General features: G+C 45.1%; 1 protein-coding gene across 1 annotated transcript in view; it reads left to right on the top strand.

Moving 5' to 3' along the window:
* Nucleotides 1–16,983, top strand: part of LOC118400326 (collagen alpha-1(VII) chain-like) — a 102,016-nt gene that overhangs the window by 74,302 nt on the left and 10,731 nt on the right. Inside the window, exons 86-107 of the mRNA XM_052474563.1 lie at nt 137–199; nt 403–438; nt 585–665; nt 813–881; nt 3,817–3,852; nt 4,236–4,295; nt 4,446–4,490; nt 4,606–4,641; nt 4,735–4,770; nt 4,857–4,916; nt 5,269–5,394; nt 5,495–5,566; nt 6,320–6,355; nt 6,444–6,503; nt 6,614–6,658; nt 7,938–7,973; nt 8,107–8,142; nt 8,317–8,373; nt 8,538–8,609; nt 8,714–8,785; nt 9,065–9,100; nt 9,328–9,408. Coding sequence (XP_052330523.1) covers nt 137–199; nt 403–438; nt 585–665; nt 813–881; nt 3,817–3,852; nt 4,236–4,295; nt 4,446–4,490; nt 4,606–4,641; nt 4,735–4,770; nt 4,857–4,916; nt 5,269–5,394; nt 5,495–5,566; nt 6,320–6,355; nt 6,444–6,503; nt 6,614–6,658; nt 7,938–7,973; nt 8,107–8,142; nt 8,317–8,373; nt 8,538–8,609; nt 8,714–8,785; nt 9,065–9,100; nt 9,328–9,408 — 1,251 coding nt within the window. The remainder of the gene's footprint in view (nt 1–136; nt 200–402; nt 439–584; nt 666–812; nt 882–3,816; nt 3,853–4,235; nt 4,296–4,445; nt 4,491–4,605; nt 4,642–4,734; nt 4,771–4,856; nt 4,917–5,268; nt 5,395–5,494; nt 5,567–6,319; nt 6,356–6,443; nt 6,504–6,613; nt 6,659–7,937; nt 7,974–8,106; nt 8,143–8,316; nt 8,374–8,537; nt 8,610–8,713; nt 8,786–9,064; nt 9,101–9,327; nt 9,409–16,983) is intronic.

Raw genomic sequence — 16,983 nt, 5'->3', positions numbered from 1 at the left:
TCTTCTACTATGTTTTATGAGTTGTATATATTCCTGTTGTTTATTGCCTCAGTGTTTAGGCCACTACTCACCCATTCACAGTCAAAGACACAGAGCTTTATAATAATCTACTTGAATTGAATCTCCTGTTCCACAGGGACTGTCTGGTCCCCAAGGCAGCATGGGATTGCCGGGACCTGCAGGGCCTCCCGGAGCTGTGGTACGTCAAAACATCTATAAACCAACTCTCATACTGGAGATTTTTGCAGGCTAAACTGCTGCTCTAGTATATTCCCATTGGACTCGGGATCCCTTGTATGCTCACACTTGCCATTTAGGCCTACTGTAATTCAACAGGCCATTGACACAGTAATGTGTGTTTAATATTTTATGATGTATTGTAATGATACTCTTTCTTCCCAGGGTCCGTCAGGACCTCCAGGTCTGCCGGGGCAGACGGTGAGTACAGCAGCTCCATGGTATTCACAGCTCACATACTGTAGAGCAAACACACACACACCTCCATCACCACCATAGTTAACACACACCAATCAATTTACGCACATCAGTTCTGGTGGTGACATGTAGTGTGTGTCTCTCCATAGGGCGAGGGGGGCAAGCCAGGGGTCCCAGGAAGAGATGGAATACCTGGAAAAGAGGGAACACCAGGGTTGCCAGGCAAACAGGTATCTACTGTATGGTATCTGACTCTCTTCATGTTTATAGTATGTCTTATGATGGCATCAGCTTCAGTGTGGATTTGTCTTTGATAATGATTTTCATGCTGCTGCTTTTGTTCTTTATCAAACGTCCTCCCCTCTTCCCGCCTTCAGGGTATCGCTGGACCAATGGGCTCCACAGGGTTGAAAGGGGAGCAGGGGGACAGTGGCCCCCCAGGAAAGGTGAGTGAGAGAATCAGGTAGGGGATGTGAGTTTGGATTGAGTTCTCCTTCAGGCTAATTCAGAGTCCACAGCCGCAGAGCCGCAATTGTCCATTGTGAGACCACCGTCCACTGGGACACACAGCCTGACCACGCACCTCCCCCAGAATTCCCAACCAACGCAGCTCCAGTTCCTATTTTCATTTTATTTTTGACCCTTTATTTAATTAGGCAAGTCAGTTCAAAACAAATTCTTATTTGCAATGACGGCCTAACCCGGACGACGCTGGGCCAATTGTGCGCCACCCTATGGGAATCCCAATCACGGCCGGTTGTGATACAGCCTGGACTCGAACCAGGGTCTGTAGTGATGCCTCTAGCACTGAGATGCAGTGCCTTAGACTAGAGGTCGACCTATTATGATTTTTCTACGCCGATACTGATTATTGGAGAACCAAAAAAAAGAAAATACAGATTAATCGGCCGATATTTATATATATATATTTGTAATAATGACAATTACAATAATACTGAATGAATAATGACTTAACTTAATATAATACATAAATAACATATATTTAGTCTCAAATAAATAATGAAACATGTTCAATTTGGTTTAAATAATGCAAAAACAGTGTTGGAGAAGAAAGTAAAAGTGCAATATGTGCCATGTAAAAAAGCTAACGTTTAAGTTCCTTGCTCAGAACATGAGAACATATGAAAGCTGGTGGTTCAATATTCCCAGTTCTTCAATATTCCCAGTTAAGTAGTTTTAGGTTGTAGATATTATTAAAGAAATTATGACGCGTCGACTATTTCTCTCTATACCATATACCTTTGACTATTGGATGTTCTTATAGGCACTTTAGTACTGCCAGCCTAATCTCGTGAGTTGATAGGCTTGAAGTCATAAACAGCTCAATACTTGAATCATTGCTAAGAGCTGCTGGCAAACGCAGTAAAGTGCTGTTTGAATGAATGCTTACGAGCCTGCTGCTGCCTACCACCGCTCAGTCAGACTGCTCTATCAAATATCAAATCATGGACTTAATTATAATATAATCAACACAGAAATACGAGCCTTTGGTCATTAATATGGTCAAATCCGTAAACTATCATTTAGAAAACAAAATGTTTATTCTTTCAGTGAAATACAGAACCGTTCCGTATTTTATCAAATGGGTGGCAACCCTATGTCTAAATATTGCTGTTACATTGCACAACCTTCAATGTTATGTCATAATTATGTACAAATCTGGCAAATGAATTATGGTCACACAGTTCGCAACGAGCCAGGCGGCCCAAACTGTTGTATATACCCTGACTCTGCTTGCACAGAGCGCAAGAGCAGTGACACAATTTCCCTAGTTAATATTGCCTGCTAACATTGATTTATTTTAACTAAATATGCAGATTTTAAAAAAAAGATGTTTATGGTTAGGTACATTTGTGCAGGGAATGCGCTTTTGTTAAATCATCATTCATTTGGCGAAGTTTAATTAGGCTGTGATTTGATGATAAATTAGCAGGCACCGCATTGATTATATGCAACGCAGGACAAGCTAATTAACCTAGTAATATCATCAACCATGTGTAGTTAACTAGTGATTGTGAAGATTGATTGTTTTTTACAAGATAAGTTTAATGCTAGCTAGCAACTTACCTTGGCTCCTTGCAGCCGCAAGGTCCTTTTGACACTGCACTCGCATAACAGGTGGTCAGCCTGCCACGCAGTTTCCTCACGGATTGCAATGTAATCGGCCATAATCGGCATCCAAAAAGGCTGATTACCGATTTGTTATGAAATCTTGAAATCGGCCCTAATTAATCAACCATGGCGTTTAATTGGTCGACCTCTACCTTAGACCGCTGCGCCACTGGGGAGCCCTATTCATTTGAATATGGTGATGGTTGGAGAAATTGTTTTACCTGTCCTGAGAAATCTAAAAGTTTGAAAACCAATGGTCCAATATTCTACAACACTGCTGTGTGGACTGTACATATTGTGGACTCTGATAAGTAATACATTCAGAAGCTCCAGCTGCACATTTATCCCTCTTTTCTTTACTGTAAATGGCCATGACTCATATCCTCTTTTTACAATGTCTCTCCAAATCAAAGAAGAGGTAATCATTGGCATGAATAGGAGGGCGGAGACACATGTGTAAACATACGCATACAATGACACACCAATGCTCAAGCATATTCTGTATGTGCACTTGTAAAGGATGTCACGCTGCTCTTACCAAGGCTAAAATCCAGGACCTTTACCTTGCTAGCACAAGTGACTTCCCCCTCAAGTGTCTTATCAGTCAGTGCCATGCGAAAAGCTAGCAATTCTGCTGCGAAAGTGGCGACATTTCAGGCTGAGAGAGTAAGTTTCACACATCCCCATGTGCTACACATGCATGCACACACACACACAGCATATGTTTAGTATCCTTGTTGAAACCAAACATTTATTTCCATTCAATATCCTGTTTACCTAACCCTAAATCTAACCCCAACTCCTAAACCTGACCCATAAACCCAAACATAACCCCTAAGCCTAAAATAGCCTTTATCCTTATGGGGACCTGGGAAATGTCCTCACAAGGGGAATGTTCTTTGTTTTACAATCCTTGCAGGGACTTTTGGGGGTTTCCGGTACCCATGAGGATAGTAATACAAACCCACACACACGCATTCACATCATTCGCCGGTTCAGGAGAAATATGAGCTTTTGAAAGGACGAGATGTACTGTACTAACCAAATGACACTCCCGTTCATGGGATGCTCTAATGAAGGTCAAAAGGCCAAAACAGTAGCATAATAAAAAATGATATTTTGAGAGCATAGTGGGTGGGAGTTCTCAATTTTTTACTATTGCTGTCCATCTTCAGTGAATTTTCAAACAACCTAATCCAGATGTTTGAGTTTCACGTCAACTTCTCCCTCCATCCATCCCCTTTACAGGCTGTAGCAGGACCCCCTGGTGTGAAAGGAGCACAGGTGAGTGGTTGTCATGGTTACTATTCGGTCATGGTAACGTCCAGTTAGTGTTGACTACAACCTCGCCCTGTTGAACCAGTGTATGAAGGCACAATAGACACAACTCAGAACCAGTGAATCACCATACTGAATCATAGGCCAACAAACAGACGATATTGTAGACGGCTTTGACTAGAGCAGAATGGTATGGGGTGGTTTAGTGGTTAGGGCCGCTGAGCACAATCACATATGCCATGTTGGCGTGGGTTCAAATCCGGCACACTGTCTCTCATCTTTCCTGTCTCCCTCTAAGTAGGCTGTGATTCGTGAGGAACTAGGTGCAATGGAATAGGATGGAACAGAGTTTAATGTAATGGGCTGTCTGTTGGTTGTGATTGGTTCAGGGACCTGCTGGTGTGACCTTATCTGGGACAATGGGAGAGAGAGGGCTGCCAGGGCTACGGGTAGGTCTGCTTGGTTGAACCAGTTATTTACATCAGCTATTATTCAGGCATTTACTATACAGATTACCAAACATGAATAAGACTGTTCAGGGATTTCTGGGTTACCACATGTTTCTAAAGTTGTATTTTTCTAAAATGTTTGTCCTTTAGGGTGAGAGGGGGGACAAGGGTCCTGGAGGCATCAAAGGGGACAGGGTGAGTAATGTCACATAATACAACATTAGTCGACATTCACAGACACTACATTATGACAGTGATAAGGGAAATTATTGTGTGTGTGTCTGTCTGTTTCTGTGTCTTGTTGAAATAGGGCCCTGCTGGTGAAAATGGCGAGCCTGGAGAAGATGTGAGTCACCTTTTGACATTTTGTAATATAAAATATTTAATGTCTAACAAATGTCAGTCTTACTTACTCCTCCATCCACTTTGTCTCTTTTAGGGGGGCAGAGGACATGCAGGGCCTAAAGGAGACAAGGTAATGCAAATCACCAGCTGATTCCTCGTGTCTGTGTTTCCCTGGCTGCTAACCATGTGACAGTACTAACAGGATTTGTGTTGCAGGGAGAGAGAGGCATCGGACTGGCAGGGCCTCCTGGTCAGCTGGGACCTCAAGGGTTAAAGGTTACTATCATACTGAATGTTCTCATAAACACAAATCACATATGTAGCTATGTTCATCAAATCAAATGTTATTTATCACATGAGCTGAATACAACACCTTACAGTGAAACGCTTACTTATAAGCCCTTTACCAACAATGCAGTTTTAAGAGAAAAAATAAGTGTTAAGTAAAAAAATAGATGAGTAACAAATAATTAAAGAGCAGCAGTAAAATAACAGTCGTGAGGCTATATACAGGGGGTACCGGTACAGAGTCGATGTGCGGGGGCACCGGTTAGTCGAGGACATATGCAAACTTATCCGTTTCTGCTCTTCTACAGTGAATGTGAACCCCTGTGTGTTTGTGTTTTAGGGAGACACAGGACTCCCGGGCCCAGCAGGTCCTCCAGGAGCCCGTGGCATAGCAGGGACCCCTGGTCTGGCTGGCCTGAGAGGAGAGAACGGAACCCCAGGACCCCCAGGACCTCTAGGACCCAGGGTGAGAGGGCCTATATATCGCCACGGTAGTTGGGTGACTGGTGTGGTCTTGTCTTGTTAGCCCTACTCTGTGTTGTATGATTATGTTGTCTCATCTCCAGGGTCTCCAAGGCTTTCCTGGTCAGGCAGGGACCCCTGGAGGTCCTGGGCCCCCTGGACCCACCGGCCTAGTTGTAAGTATCCTTTACATTGCATCATGATGACTTAATTGAGTGTGTGTGAGCGAGAAAGACAAATAAATATATAATATATTTAAGCAATAAAGCCCGATGGGGTGTGGTATATGGCCAATATATCACGGTTAAGGGCTGTTCTTAAGCATGATACAACGCAGAGTTCCTGGATACAGCCCTTAGCTGTGGTATATTGGCCATATACCACAAACCCCAGAGGTTCCTTATTGCTATTTTAAACTGGTTACCAATGTAATTAGAGCAGTAGAAATAAATGTTCTGTCATACCCGTGGTATACGGTCTGATAGTTTCTTATAGGTAGCCTAGCGGTTAGAGCATTGTGCCAGTAACCGCAAGGTTGCTAGTTTGAATCTCTGAGCCCGCTAGGTGAAATCTGTCGATCTGCCCCTTAGCAAGGCACTTAACCCTAATTGCTCCAGGGTCAAAAACACATTTCCTTTTCACACCAGTACAGGTTACACACTTGTACAGTACATGTTTGAAGCAGGACAAATGTGAGCCCCCATGTTTGACATTTGATTTAGCAGATGCTGTTATCCAAAGTGACTTATAGTCATGCATGCATATACTTATTATGTATAGGTGGCCCAGGGAATCGAACCCACTATCCTGGTGTTGCAAGAGCCATGCTCTTCCAACTGAGCTACAGAGGACCAAGGAGAGAGCAAGACTTTGTGTGTTTGTGTTATACTGAACATGAACACTAACAGATACCTGTTTTTCCTTACCAGGGTACACCGGGAACTGCTGGAGGCAAAGGGGACAAGGTGAGTTAACAAAGAGATAAACATGTCTTCCATACTGTATAATATCTTATCAAATAGGATGAGATTGCTCATTAATCTTCCTCTTTAGGGAGCGATTGGAGCAGGAGTACCTGGATTGAGAGGCGAGAGAGGAGACCCAGGGCCCCGGGTAAAACCACATCACCATTTGAGTTTGAATTGTATCTATATTTGACAGTGTTGTATTGTAGAGTTGTATGTGTTGGGGGATTTACAGATTTGTGTGCCTGATGTTTGCAGGGGGAGGAGGGTCGAGCTGGTTTGGATGGGGAGAGAGGACTAGTGGTACGTCTGTCTTCTCTTCTTTCATCACTGTCTGTCTCTCAAGTATCTCTACCACAGGAGGCTGGTGGCACCTTAATTTGGGAGAACGGCTCGTGGTAATGGTTGGAGCAGAATTGCTGGACTGGTTTCAAATAAATTAAAACGCATGGTTTTCATGTATTTGATACCATTCCATTAACTCCGTTCCATACATTATTATGAGCCGTCCTCCCCTCAGCAGCCTCCTGTGATCTCTACACCTGTTCATCTTATCTACTCTCAACATCACTATCTAGCCATTTTGACTCTACCGCCTCTGTCTTGTGCTTGATAATTGCCTCAGAGTTCTATGGTGTTTGTTTCTGTCTGTTTATTACTAGATGTCATTGATTGCCCCAACCCTCAATATTGATGCAACTTAATAGAGTGAGAGAGAAAATGACAGAAGGGGGAAGGCTGAAGTGAACATAGATAGAGCTCAAACGTTTGTGTGGCTTGAGCAGTGTACTTCAGTAAATAGAAAGGGCCCAAACGAAAGGAAAAGTTCTGAAAGCAAAAGACTTCATCATCTTCATCAGCATGATGCATAAACCTTTAAATCGTTTCCATCACGACTATACCTTTATCCATTACTGTCAAGCTCATTATCCCACCATGCATAGAGTATACATATCCTGTTTCTCTGAGCACAGTAGTGCAGTAGATTGCTCCCTAAAGTGTGTTCTACCCTCCACTTTGATCTAATGATAGGCCTCTGTACTACCATTGCTCCTTTAAAAGCTGCCAGCAGGCCCCTGGTCCTCTGTCGCTACCTGTGTATTAGTGCTACTGAGAGTAGGGCTGTTCTCCAAGGCAAGGGCCACTAAACCTGTTCACCTTAGCTCTCATCAAGGCCATACTGACAGACTCACATTAGTTGCCTGGTAACTTCCAGAAGGGGGCCTGGTACTGTAGAGTGCCCATGGCATTGCACTTTAAACTCAGGTGAGACATACACACAGACAGGAACTCACCTATTACAGTACACTCATTTCTCATACAAGAGGAGAGTGCTAGTTGTGGTGGGTATAGAGAGCTATTGGTTATAGTTTTGGATGATTTACACCATAATGGTGACAATAATTGTTTTTCTTCCTTTGTGTATTCTGTTTGATTAAATGTGTGTGTGTGTGTGTGTGTGTGTGTGTGTGTGTGTGTGTGTGTGTGTGTGTGTGTGTGTGTGTGTGTGTGTGTGTGTGTGTGTGTGTGTGTGTGTGTGTGTGTGTGTGTGTGTGTGTGTGTGTGTGTGTGTGTTCACCAGGGCTTTCCGGGTGGCAAAGGAGGCAGTGGAGAGAAGGTGAATATTGTGACTATTATTCCCAACAGCTTTATTTTCCAACATTCTCTGTCCCCTGAGCATTCTGCTCATGTAAAATAGTCAATCAAATTAACATGCCTACCTAGTGAGTCCTACTCTCAATATATTTCAGGGTGAATTGGGGCCTCAAGGTGACAAAGGAGAAAAGGTATGAATTGTAATGAATGAGTAGTAATATTGTGTGTGTACGTGGTATAATAATACAGAGAAGTGCAGAAAAAGAGCAAAGGGGAGACAACGAAAATAAAAATGTGAAAATATAAAAGTTCTAAAACAATTTTTTTAAACCTAGTTATCTGACCTTGATGTTGTTCCCTTGCAGGGCGATACTCTCCTGGTGGGAGGGCCTACGGGAGAGAAGGGTAACAAAGGAGAGACGGTGTGTGACCCTCTCAACCCTCAACCTCACAGCACCGATTTATTGATCTAATAAAACAATTGATCACAAAAATACTTCAGAGCACCAAGTATTGACTATGACACTGCTAATCTGTGTGTGTGTGGGTAGTGGTAATTTACAACTGTTGTTCTCTTCTTTATCAGGGTGACAGAGGGCCAAAAGGGGGGCAGGGGGAAAAAGGCTTGAAAGGCAGTGACGGCCCAGCTGGGGAGCAGGTGAGGTTGGGCTTGACAATGAACAATTCTTGGAGTTGGCAAAAACACAAACAGCTCTGGGAGCAGGCTATTAATAACAGGAGTATAACTGTGTGTCTCCACAGGGTCTGAGAGGTGAGCCAGGAGACAGGGGCTCTACAGGGTTCCAGGGGGCCAGAGGTCCAGGAGGACAGAAGGTGACGACATCACCTGATCTTTATCAAAGCTTTCATCATCACTGTGTCATATATGTCAGAACCAATATCATCGATAGTCAGTCAATATCAAAATCACTATCAGAATGTCCTTGTGTGTATAATGGTTGCATTGCACAATTCTCCCACCCGTCATGTGATAATGGATCATCACCCAACAATATGTTCTGTGAAAAGGAACACTGTATTGCTCAGACTGGATGCTGTAGGGGACTGTTGTACAGATGCAGTGTTCTAATGGGTTTGTCTTTGTGTCTGTAGGGAGAGGCGGGCCTGCCTGGTGTACCTGGAGAATCTGTGAGTCTCCCATGTCACCCTCAGTTGTGAAAACAATATATACTTTTTCTTGACCACATGAACTGACATGTGAAAAACTCTGGGCCCTAATTATAGCCTATCACTAGGATCTAAAGTTCTTCCTGGTCAGGTCACATGGTCAGGAAAAACTCCAGGTCCTATGACTAACTCCCCATTCACTCTCCTATTGATCGATAAAAGACTGGTCAATTGTGTTTTTCTCCCAGGGTACACCAGGAAAAGATGGAATGCCAGGCTTTAGAGGAGAGAAGGGAGACATGGGAATAACAGGAATGCGTGGAATTAAGGTTTGTATGTGTGTGTGTGTGTGTGTGTGTGTGCAGCGTGATGCATCTGTTTGTGTACGTGTCTGGTGCTTGTGTCTGTCATTGTATTTGAACAGTCTTTGAGTTCATCCCCACTTGAAGAAGTTTGGTGCCAAACTTGATACGTCCTCTAAGCTCCAGTGCCAGCCTCCCAGATCATGCCACCAGCCATAGCTCCAAATTGACATTACGTAATGGAGGATTAGTATAAATTCAGCTGGATATAGCCCAGGATAGAGTATGCGTTCATTCTCATATGGTCTATAAATACCTTTAATGACGGTTAGAAGTATAATTTGTGTGTTTGTGGCATTCTGCCAGACTAATAGGCTATCAGTACCCCCTAACCTTCTCACTGTATACTGTGTGAATCGCTGTCCTCTTCTAAAGTAACGACAAAGTGTGTCTGAGGGACACTTTGCGATGTGTTCAGTGTTTCCTTCACATGACCTTGCCACTCTAACGGCAGTACAATCACAGCATGATAATCTGGGTTTAGAAATTACTAATCCAGACGGCACAATATCAGCCAGCTCATTCAGTCTCACAATACTATCAGAACCCCTTCAACTTCCCCTTATCTGTCACTAGCAATTATGCTCAACAAATCACCCAGTTACTCATCCTTTACAGTGCATTCGTGAAAGTATTCTGACCCCTTGACTTTTTCCACATGATGTTATGTTACAACCTTATTCTAAAATTTGGGGAAATTTTGCACATTTATAAAAAAGTTAAATACTGAACAATCACATCACAAGATGGAGCTGGCGGGAAGAGCCAGAGACTGTTAAGGAGGCAATGGAGAAGTTGGGAGAGAAAGAGATGAGAGAGATGTTGTGCAAGTGTGTTCTGCTCAACATCCGACCAGAGGATCCGGTTAGCAGGCTGGTGCAACCTGTACCGGCTCTACGCTTCTGGCTTTCAGTGTGCCTCCCCAGTCCGGTACGTCCTGTGTCTCCTCCTCACACTCGCCCTGAAGTGCGTGTCCCCAGTCAGGTACGTCCTGTGCCTCCTCCCAGCACTCGTCCTGAAGTGCATGTCCCCAGTTCAGTACGTCCTGTGCCTCCTCTCAGCACTCGCCCTGAAGTACGTGCCACCTGTACCGGCCCCACACATCAGGCCTCCAGTGCGCCTCCCCAGTCCAGAACATCCTGAGATGGTCCATGGTCTGGAACCTTCAGCGAGGCTCAATGGTCCGGAGCTTCCAAACACGGCGTCCAGTCCCGCTCCATGACAGGAGCCTTCCTCTGCACCAATGTCCAAGCCAGGGCTGGTGTCCAGTCCCGCTCCATGACAGGAGCCTTCCTCTGCACCAATGTCCAAGCCAGGGCTGGTGTCCAGTCCCGCTCCATGACAGGAGCCTTCCTCTGCACCAATGTCCAAGCCAGGGCTGGTGTCCAGTCTTACTCCATGACAGGAGCCTTCCTCTGCACCAATGTCCAAGCCAGGGCTGGTGTCCAGTCTTACTCCATGACAGGAGCCTTCCTCTGCACCAATGTCCAAGCCAGGGCTGGTGTCCAGTCCCGCTCCATGACAGGAGCCTTCCTCTGCACCAATGTCCAAGCCAGGGCTGGTGTCCAGTCCCGCTCCATGACAGGAGCCTTCCTCTGCACCAATGTCCAAGCCAGGGCTGGTGTCCAGTCCCGCTCCATGACAGGAGCCTTCCTCTGCACCAATGTCCAAGCCAGGGCTGGTGTCCAGTCTTACTCCATGACAGGAGCCTTCCTCTGCACCAATGTCCAAGCCAGGGCTGGTGTCCAGTCCCGCTCCATGACAGGAGCCTTCCTCTGCACCAATGTCCAAGCCAGGGCTGGTGTCCAGTCCCGCTCCATGACAGGAGCCTTCCTCTGCACCAATGTCCAAGCCAGGGCTGGTGTCCAGTCTTACTCCATGACAGGAGCCTTCCTCTGCACCAATGTCCAAGCCAGGGCTGGTGTCCAGTCCCGCTCCATGACAGGAGCCTTCCTCTGCACCAATGTCCAAGCCAGGGCTGGTGTCCAGTCTTACTCCATGACAGGAGCCTTCCTCTGCACCAATGTCCAAGCCAGGGCTGGTGTCCAGTCTTACTCCATGACAGGAGCCTTCCTCTGCACCAATGTCCAAGCCAGGGCTGGTGTCCAGTCCCGCTCCATGACAGGAGCCTTCCTCTGCACCAATGTCCAAGCCAGGGCTGGTGTCCAGTCTCACTCCATGGCAGGAGCCTTCCTCTGCACCAATGTCCAAGCCAGGGCTGGTGTCCAGTCCCGCTCCATGACAGGAGCCTTCCTCTGCACCAATGTCCAAGCCAGGGCTGGTGTCCAGTCTCACTCCATGGCAGGAGCCTTCCTCTGCACCAATGTCCAAGCCAGGGCTGGCGTCCAGTCCCGCTCCATGACAGGAGCCTTCCTCTGCACCAATGTCCAAGCCAGGGCTGGTGTCCAGTCCCGCTCCATGACAGGAGCCTTCCTCTGCACCAATGTCCAAGCCAGGGCTGGTGTCCAGTCTCACTCCATGGCAGGAGCCTTCCTCTGCACCGAGGTCCAGGCACTGTGTTCAGCCAGGGTCCATGGCTGGATCTTCGGGATGAGCGGGTTCTTTGTCCCTGGCGGGGGTTAGTGGGCACTTCGCCCCGCACCGGAGCCGCCACTGACACCCCCTACCCTCCCCATTTGGTTTCAGGTTTTGCGTCCGGAGTCCACACCAATGGGGGGGGGGTACTGTCACGCCCTGACCATAGAGAGCCATTGTTTCTCTATGGTATAGTAGGTCAGGGCGTGAATAGGGGCTGATCTAGTATTTCTATGTTTATGTTTAGTTGCCTGTTAGCACTTCATTGACTTCACGTTTCCTTCTTTCTTTATTGTTTTTGTGCATTTCACTAAATAAATATGTGGAAACCTTATCACGCGGCACCTTGGTCCGATGATTCTAACGACGAGCGTGACAGGGCGGCCAGCTCTAGGAAGAGTCTTGGTGGTTACAAACTTCATACTTTTAAGAATGATGGAGGCCACTGTGTTCTTGGGGACCTTCAATGTTGCATACATTTTTTGGTACTCTTCCCCAGATCTGTGCCTCAACACAACCCTGTCTCTGAGCTCTACATACAATTCCTTCGGCCTCATGGCTTGGTCTTTGCTTTGATATGCACTGTAAACTGTGGAACCTTATATAGACAGGTGTGTGACTTTCCAAATCATATCCAATCAATTGAATTTAGGTAGACTCCAATCAAGTTATAGAAACATCTCAAGGATGATCAATGGAAACAGGATGCACCTGAGCTCAATTTCGATTCTCATAGCAAATGGTCTGAATAATTATTTACATAAGGTTTTTCAGTTTTTATTTTTCATAAATTTGCAGACATTCTAAAAACCTGTTTTCGCTTTGTTGTTATGGGGTATTATGTATATTGATGAGGATAAACATGTATTTAATCCATTTTAGAATAAGACTGAAATGTAACAAAATGTGGAAAAAGTCAAGGAGTCTGAATACATTCCGAATGCACTGTAAGTCTAAGACTGGAACCGTAGTCTGTTCATGGCTAAACATGGTCCAAATCAGTTCTGCTGGTCACTGTGACTGTAGGAGTCATTTTTTTGTTCAAGCTCATGCTGACCTCGCCGCAGCCCGTCTGGTGTTCAACCTTCCCAAGTTCTCCCACGTCACCCCGCTCCTCCGCTCTCTCCACTGGCTTCCAGTTGAAGCTCGCATCCGCTACAAGGCCATGGTGCTTGCCTACGGAGCTGTGAGGGGAACGGCACCTCAGTACCTCCAGGCTCTGATCAGGCCCTACACCCAAACAAGGGCACTGCATTCATCCACCTCTGGCCTGCTCGCCTCCCTACCACTGAGGAAGTACAGTTCCCGCTCAGCCCAGTCAAAGCTGTTCGCTGCTCTGGCCCCCCAATGGTGGAACAAACTCCCTCACGACGCCAGGACAGCGGAGTCAATCACCACCTTCCGAAGACACCTGAAACCCCACCTCTTTAAGGAATACCTAGGATAGGATAAGTAATCCTTCTCACCCCCTCCCCCTTTAAGATTTAGATGCACTATTGTAAAGTGACTGTTCCACTGGATGTTATAAGGTGAATGCACCAATTTGTAAGTCGCTCTGGATAAGAGCGTCTGCTAAATTACTTAAATGTAAATGTAATGTAAATGTAATGCATTAAATACCAACATTGTTTTTAAGAAAATTGTGATAAATATATACCAGTTTCATTTAAGGACCAAAAAGTTGTGCCATAGATTGCAAAGTAGTTGGGTAGAGATTTTTGATGTACCGATCACAACACAATTGTAAAATATATGGAAAATAAAAAGATCGATGGCAGGGGTTGAATGGAGCTGAAGGGTGGGACCAATAACAAGAAGATAACAAATGTAAAATATAGTGTCTCCAAAATGTATATAGTTTCAAACATTTTGTGAAATAGCACAGTTAAAAGTGTATGGCGAATAGAAATTAAACTGGATGGACATCAGAAATAGATGGGAGAGGTTATAGGAAGGCCAGGACTAAAAACAAACCAAATATAACTATTGTAAAATAGATTGTGTCTGTAAAATGTATGTGGAAGCCTAAGTGTTGTTGTTAATTTGTTTACTCCAATTAGGGGAGGGGTGGTAGAATTTGCGGGAAATAATAAAGGAACAAATATTTTTAAAAGATATGTATGATGTGTGTATTTGTATACGTATGTACAGTACCAGTCAAAAGTTTGGACACACCTACTCATTCAAGGGTTTTTCTTTACTTTTTACTAGTTTCTACATTGTAGAATAATAGTGAATACATCAACACTATGCAATAACACATATTGAATCATGTAGTAACTAAAACAGTGTTCAACAAATCAAAATATATTTCATATTTGTGATTCTTCAAAGTTTTTATTTATTTTACCTTTATTTAACCAGGCAAGTCAGTTAAGAACATATTCTTATTTTCAATGACGGCCTGGGAACAGTGGGTTAACTGCCTGTTCAGGGGCAGAACGACAGATTTGTACCTTGTACCTTGTCAGCTCGGGGGTTTGAACTCACAACCTTCCGGTTACTAGTCCAACGCTCTAACCACTGCCGCCCCAGTAGCCACCAGTAGCCACCCTTTGCCTTGATGATAGCTTTGCACACTCTTGGCATTTTCTCAACCAGCTTCATGATGTAGTCACCTGGAATGCGTTTCAAGTAACAGATGTGCATTGTTAAAAGTTTCTTTCTTTCAAAATACATTTGAGCCAATCAGTTGTGTTGTGGCAAGGTAGGGAAGGTATACAGAAGACAGGCCTATTTGGTAAAAGACCAAGTCCATATTCTGTCAAGAACAGCTCAAATAAGCAAAGAGAAATGACAGTCCATCATTACTTTAAAACATGAAGGTCAGTCAATCCGGAACATTTGAAAGTTTCTTCAAGTGTAGTCATATAAACCATCAAGCGCAATGATGAAATAGGCTCTCATGAGGACCGCCACATGAAAGGAAGACCCAGAGTTACTTCTGCTGCAGAGGATAAGTTCATTAGAGTTACCAGCCTCAGAAATTGCAGCCCAAATAAATGCTTCACAGAGTTCAAGTAACACACATCTCAACATCAACTGTTCAGAGGAGACTGCGTGAATCAGACCTTCATGGTCAAATTGCTGCAAAGAAACTACTACTAAAGGACACCAATAAGAAGAGACTTGCTTGGGCCAAGAAACACCAGCAATGGACATTAGACCGGTGGAAATCTGTCCAACCGCCGTGTCTTTGTGAGACACAGAGTAGGTGAATGGATTACCTCCAATAATAATTTGTAAAAATGCAAATTACTTCACAGATCTTCATTGTATCTTCATTAAACACTGTTTCCCATGCTTGTTCAATGAACCATAAACAATTAATGAACATGCACCTGTGGAACTGTCGTTAAGACACTAACAGCTTTCAGTGTTAATCTGCAAAATTGTAATTATTTGCCTACCTCCTCATGCCTTTTGCACACATTGTATATAGACTCCCCTTTTTTCTACTGTGTTGTTGACTTGTTAATTGTTTACTCCATGTGTAACTCTGTGTTGTCTGTTCACACTGCTATGCTTTATCTTGGCCAGGTCGCAGTTGCAAATGAGAACTTGTTCTCAACTAGCTTACCTGGTTAAATAAAGGTGAAATAAAAAAAAACAGACGTTAGGTCACAGTTATGAAAACCTAGGACACTAAAGAGGCCTTTCTACTGACTCTGAAAAACACCAAAAGAAAGATGCCCATGGTCCCTGCTCATCTGCGCGAACATGCCTTAGGCATGCTGCAAGGAGGCATGAGGACTGCAGATGTGGCCAGGGCAATAAATTGCAATGTCCATACTGTGAGACACCTAAGACAGCGCTACAGGGAGACGAGACGGACAGCTGATCATCCTCGCAGTGGCAGACCACGTGTAACAACACCTGCACAGGATCGGTACATCTGAACATCACACCTGCGGGACAGGTATAGGATGGCAACAGCAACTGTCCGAGTTACACCAGGAACGCACCAATCCCTCCATCAGTGCTCAGACTGTCTGCAATAGGCTGAGAGAGGCTGGACTGAAGGCTTGTAGGCCTGTTGTAAGGCAGGTCCTCACCAGACATCACCGGCAACAACGTTGGCTATGGGCACAAACCCACCGTCGCTGGACCAGACGGGACTGGCAAAAAGTGCTCTTCACTGACGAGTCGCGGTTTTGTCTCACCAGGGGTGATGGTTGGATTTGCGTTTATCGTCGAAGGAATGAGCATCACACTGAGGCTTGTACTCTGGAGCGGGATTCGGAGGTGGAGGGTCCGTCATGGTCTGGGGCGGTGTGTCACAGCATCATCGGACTGAGCTTGTTGTCATTGCAGGCAATCTCAACGCTGTGCGTTACAGGGAAGACATCCTCCTCCCTCATGTGGTACCCTTCCTGCAGGCTCATCCTGACATGACCCTCCAGCATGAGAATGCAGACATACTGCTCGTTCTGTGCGTGATTTCCTGCAAGACAGCAATGTCAGTGTTCTGCCATGGCCAGCGAAGAGTCCGGATCTCAATAACATTGAGCACATCTGGGACCTGTTGGATCGGAGGGTGAGAGCTAGGGCCATTCGCCCCAGAAATGTCTGGGAACTTGTAGGTGCCTTGGTGGAAGAGTGGTAACATCTCACAGCTCTACCCAGAATAGAAAGAGGAGTGGGAGGCCCCAGTTTGAGAAACAGTGTGATTTGTCTTTCTTTGTGCTTTTCTTTCAAAAACAAAGACATTTCTAAGTGACCCCATGAGGCGACTCCAGGAAGCTGGCCTTCTAGGCCTCCCGCTTCTCTTTCTATTCTGGTTAGAGCCAGTTTGCGCTGCTCTGGGAAGGGAGTAGTACACCGCGTTGTACGAGATCTTCAGTTTCTTGGAAATTTCTCGCATGGAATAGCCTTCATTTCTCAGAACAAGAATAGACTGACGAGTTTCAGAAGAAAGTTATTTGTTTCTGGCCATTTTGAGCCTGTAATCGAACCCACAAATGTTGATGCTCCAGATACACAACTAGTCTAAAGAAAGCCAGTTTT

The sequence above is a fragment of the Oncorhynchus keta genome, chromosome 21, assembly GCF_023373465.1.
Source record: "Oncorhynchus keta strain PuntledgeMale-10-30-2019 chromosome 21, Oket_V2, whole genome shotgun sequence".
Lineage (NCBI taxonomy): Eukaryota > Metazoa > Chordata > Actinopteri > Salmoniformes > Salmonidae > Oncorhynchus > Oncorhynchus keta.
Note: the sequence above shows the minus strand (reverse complement) of the source record. Positions and strands in the feature narration are given on the sequence as shown.